The sequence below is a fragment of the Galeopterus variegatus genome, unplaced genomic scaffold (assembly GCF_000696425.1).
Source record: "Galeopterus variegatus unplaced genomic scaffold, G_variegatus-3.0.2 Scaffold6364, whole genome shotgun sequence".
Taxonomy (NCBI): domain Eukaryota; kingdom Metazoa; phylum Chordata; class Mammalia; order Dermoptera; family Cynocephalidae; genus Galeopterus; species Galeopterus variegatus.
In genome coordinates, this window is record NW_007732475.1 from 39069 (window position 1) to 43753 (window position 4685).

At 63.7% G+C, this 4685-nt stretch overlaps 1 protein-coding gene across 1 annotated transcript in view; it reads left to right on the plus strand.

Annotated features, from left to right (window-relative positions):
* The first annotated feature begins 2759 nt into the window (after positions 1–2759).
* B4GALNT4 (beta-1,4-N-acetyl-galactosaminyl transferase 4) overlaps positions 2760–4685 on the plus strand; it is a 10526-nt gene continuing 8600 nt past the window's right edge. The window contains exons 1-7 of the mRNA XM_008590779.1: positions 2760–2978; positions 3394–3489; positions 3574–3669; positions 3747–3837; positions 3915–4015; positions 4219–4286; positions 4548–4626. Coding sequence (XP_008589001.1) covers positions 2781–2978; positions 3394–3489; positions 3574–3669; positions 3747–3837; positions 3915–4015; positions 4219–4286; positions 4548–4626 — 729 coding nt within the window. The 5' untranslated portion in view covers positions 2760–2780. The remainder of the gene's footprint in view (positions 2979–3393; positions 3490–3573; positions 3670–3746; positions 3838–3914; positions 4016–4218; positions 4287–4547; positions 4627–4685) is intronic.

A 4685-nucleotide genomic window follows, 5' to 3' on the forward strand; every position in this document is an offset into this window, starting at 1 on the left:
GGGGCGGGGCGGGGGCCCGGGCCTCCCACTGCGCGGGTCTCGGCGCGGGCGGGACCGGCCGGGAGACCCCGCCCGCTCCTGCCAGCTCTGCGGGTGGGAGGAGGGGGCGCAGCTCGGCGGGGCCCGGACGCCCGCTGACGTCAGCAGTGACGTGCGCGACCCTCTCGGGAAGCGTCCCCGACCTGAGCCGACTCCAGGATCTGGCAGCGATGGGGTTAACGGGGGGCTCTTGGCGAGATCCCCGCCCCCGGCCCCCGCTGAGGTTTCCTAGAGGCCTTGTCGGGCCCCACCGCCACCACTCGCCCACTTAGCAGGGCCTCAGTTTCCCCACTGCGGGGGTGGCGGAGGGACGCCCAGGGATCCAGCCCCCAGACGCCGGAGCCGGGTGGGGGCAGTGCCCGGTGCAGCTGGAACGCTTCCTGGAGGGGGTGCCCTAGATAAGCCTGTGACTGGGGACGGAGAGGCCAGTGTTCTGAGGGCCGAGACTTGGCCATGGGGCCCCAACACGGGGAGCCCCGAACTGCCGGGAGTCAACTCTGCCATGCTCCTCGGCTCAGCTCCAGAGGGGACGGATGAGAAACCACAGACAAAGCACATCAGGTCCTGGAAGGCGGCTGAGGCAGGGCCCCTTGAAGATGGTGACCTTTGACACACAGCTTTGGGGGCAGAGCATCCCAGTCCTAGGAAGCACTGATGGAAGCCTCGTGGGAAGAGGCGGACCGGCCCCCAGAACCTGGCGGACGGTGGAGTACAGGGAGGGAAACACCCCAGGCAGGAGCAGAAGCCCCACCAAGGGCAGGGCAGGCAGCAGCCAGGCTGCTTCTCAAGGAAGCTGGTGTCCTGAGGATGTGGGGTGCGGGGTGGGGCGTCTCACCTCCTGCAGGCTCAGAACAATGACATTGACTCGTGACATCCTGGGCTGCCCCACCTGAGGGATTCAAACAGCCCTGTTTGTCCCACTCCTGCCTCCCACCTGGCAAAGCCCCTCTGTCTCCTCTTCGTGTGCCTGGACTTTCGGCTCCACAGATTCTTCACCAGACCCCAGGCGCGGGGTCTGGGGCTTGTCCCAACCCATGCACCCCACAGCTGCACATGTTCAAGTGCCGTCCAGCACTGCTCAGTCCCTAAAAGGAGCCCTACCTCCACCCTAGCTATCAGCAGGTAGAGCAGGACCCAGAGCTGACCCACTGACACAGAACAAAACCAGTGCCCTCCTGGCCGCCTCTGTGGTTCTCCCATCAGCCACACTTCTCCCTGGTCTGACTGCCTGAGCAGCTGAGGAGTCTGAGCCCACCCAGGCAGGGGTGGAGGCACAGAAATCCCACTTCTGAGGAGCCTCTGCTCTCAGTTGGACCAGCCGGGAAGCTGGGGGACTGGTCCACCTGCCCTGGCTCCTCCTGGGTGGGTGGGAACTGTTCTGGGTCCTGGAGGATCGGCTGGAAGATCGGCTGCATGTGGGTCTGGGCTCTGGGTTGAAGCCCCCCATCCTGTCCAGCTACCTGGGCTCTGACCACGCCAGGTCTTGTGAGAAGCTGACTGTCTGGCTGGTGTGGTCTTCCCTTCCACCTGGAGAGGCAACATTGCTGTCCAGCAGCCTCCTGAGGGAGGGTGGGGCCAGGAGGCTTGCCTGGGCACACTGTGCACGGGCTCAGCCTCACAGGACAGTGGTGGCAGCCTGGGCTGGGACCCACTGCAGAAGGATCCCAACAGCCCCACGTGCCTGGACTTAGCTTGGGAGGCTGTAGCTTCTGGGCCAAGCTGTGGGGATTTGGAGCGTGTGAGGGGCTAACCCCCCAGCTGGACAGAGGGACTGGGGGAAGGCCCTGGAGGGAGGTGCAGGGGGGCAGGCAGGTTCTCTCCCCGGAGAAGGAGCCCAGGCCGGTTTCGTCTCGGCCCTGCCTGTACAGGATTCTAGCTCCTGAGGTTTGGACTGAGGGATGGGCACAGATGTCGGAGCCCAGGCAGGGCCCTGAGCAGAGGGTGCTCCTGGAGTGGGTGTCCCTGGGTGGGAGCACCAAGAGGGACAGAGTTGGGATAAAGTGAAGCCTCCCCTTGGTGCTCAGATCCCCTGGCACAGAATTCCTTGGGGACACAGTGGGATGTTCAGGTCCACAGTTCAGGGAAGTGGAGAGGGTTGGGGTGCAGGGGTGATCTGCCCCAGGTTTGGGGGACAGGCAGTGGACATATCCACAGGCAGACCAGAGAAGAGTTTCCCCAGGGGGACAGTCTCCATCCAGAGCCACCTTAGCCCCAGGTCCTCCAGCAGACAGAGCAGTGAGCCTGTCCTTTCTCTGCCTCAGCCCTGGCTTCAAAGGCAGCAGAGGGTACAGATGCGGGGCCAGAGCTGGCTTAGCCTCAGGACGACAGTGCCCACGTTCCTGACCACCAGCCCCAGCACTAACCCTTAGTTCTCAGTTCTGGTAGGTAAGGAGGCAGACAGGACACTCCTGGACACAAGATAGTGCTGAGGGCACAGGGCAGTCCTGGGGTCTTCCCAAGGCAGAGCCACTTGGCAGGGATGGCCAGCTGGGTGTGCATGTGAGTGCACATACACACCAGCATGTGCACAAAGCTCTGCCCCCTCACACCAGCTCAGGGGTTGGGGACAGCCTGGTAGAGGGCTCGGCTGGGCCTGCCCACCACAGGTGGGATGCAGGAAAAGGGCCGGGGCAGAGCCATTGCCCAGATGTGGGGCATCTGGTTGCACGAGGGGCAGATACAGGAAAGAGAGGCTTCAGCAGCAGGCACCACAGACTTCCTGCCTGGCTCCTCCATGTAGTATGGGGGTGCCTGATCCCCAAGTGACCCCAGCAGCAGGGGCTGTGGCCTTCGAAAGATCCTGGGCCCCAGACACACCTCGTATGCTGCCTGCAGACAGCGAGAAGCTGACCGGTGCGACAGACAGCCAGGGCATTCGTGCTGCACCGTCCACGCAGAGGGTGGAAGACTCCAGCGAGAGTCGTGAGGAGGAACAGGTGGTGAGCAGGCCAGGGGAGGGACACGTTTGTGCGGGACCACACGTGACCCTGCACCCTGCAGCCAGTGTACACCAGTGGCCTCCGGAACCTGTCTGTGGGCGGATGTGGGCATGGCCTGTCCTTGTATGCTCCAGCGACAGGCATGGCACACACGTGGACACGTATCCCCGCCTGGAGTGCCGGGTCTGGGTGGACGTAGGTGGTGCATGTGTGTCACTGTGAGGGGTGGCGGAGTGTCTGCCTGGGCAAGTGTGGTGAGGTACGCGAGTGTGTGTGCTCAGGGTGCAGTGGGGTTGGGCTGGTGTGACAGGGCTAGATGCTGAAAGCATCTCTGCAGAAAGGTCTTTGTGAGGTTGGGTCTGGATGTGGTGTGTGTGTGGTTGTGTGACCCCTCCCTGCACCTTCTCTCCTGCAGCCCGAAGGTCGGGACCCAAACATGCTGTTTCCTGGAGGGGCTGGGAGGCCACCCCCCCTGAACCTCACCCATCAGACGCCCCCATGGCGGGAGGAGGTGAGCTCTGCTCTGCCTGTGATGGGCAGGGAGACGGGTGGGGGGCAGGGCTGCGCAGAAGGTAAGGCCCCCTCCGACCCCCAGTACAAGGGACAGGTGAACCTGCACGTGTTTGAAGACTGGTGTGGGGGCGCCGTGGGCCACCTGAGGAAGAACCTGCACTTCCCGCTGTTCCCTCACGTGAGTGCCAGGGCAAGGGGACGGGCTGGGCGGGGGTACGTAGTGGGCTTTGGCATCAGCGGTCTCTGCCCCCGCAGACTCGCACCACTGTGAAGAAGCTGGCCGTGTCCCCCAAGTGGAAGAACTATGGACTCCGGATTTTTGGCTTCATCCACCCAGCGAGAGATGGTGCGGGGGTGGGGATACGCTGGTGGAGGGGTGTCATGAAGGGCCCCACTCCCTGAGCCCCCTGTCCTGTGGCCTAGGAGATGTCCAGTTCTCTGTGGCTTCAGACGACAACTCTGAGCTCTGGCTCAGCCTGGATGAGAGTCCAGCGGCCGCCCAGCTTGTGGCCTTTGTGGGCAAGGTACTTCCCTGCCCCTGACCCAGGCTCTGCCCTCCCACCCCAGCCCCTCCATCCACACCGCCCGGCCCTCCCGCCTGTCTTCACCAGGTGTCCTGCAGTCTCAGTCACCTGTCCCCTCCAGCCTCTCGGGAATGGAGATTTGATGGGGCTGGTACCCCCAAGTAGAGGGTGCACCCCCATAGCCCTGCTGTGTCACCCTCCAGACTGGCTCCGAATGGACAGCGCCTGGAGAATTCACCAAGTTCAGCTCCCAGGTGTCCAAGCCCAGGCGGTGAGTGACACGGGGGGTGCGTGTGCACGGATTCCTCTGTGTTTGCACACATGCATGTGTGTGTGAGAGGGAGCCTGGGTGATGGTTCCCCCCATGCACATTCGCACACACTGCACAAGTACCATCCTGCCAAGCCGCTGTCCTCCTGACGGACCAGCCCTGAGGGGCACGGGAGCTGCCTGCCCCCTTCCCTGGGCTCTGCGTCTGTTTGGGGTTCCTGGACATGGCAGGGGCAACAACCCAGGCTCCTTGCATCCCCAGGCTCATGGCCTCCCGGAGGTACTACTTTGAACTGCTGCACAAGCAAGATGATCGAGGCTCGGACCATGTAGAAGTGGGCGTGAGTGCAGCCCACCCCCCCAGGAGCTTCCGGAGATTCCCCCTCCCCCCCCCCCCCCC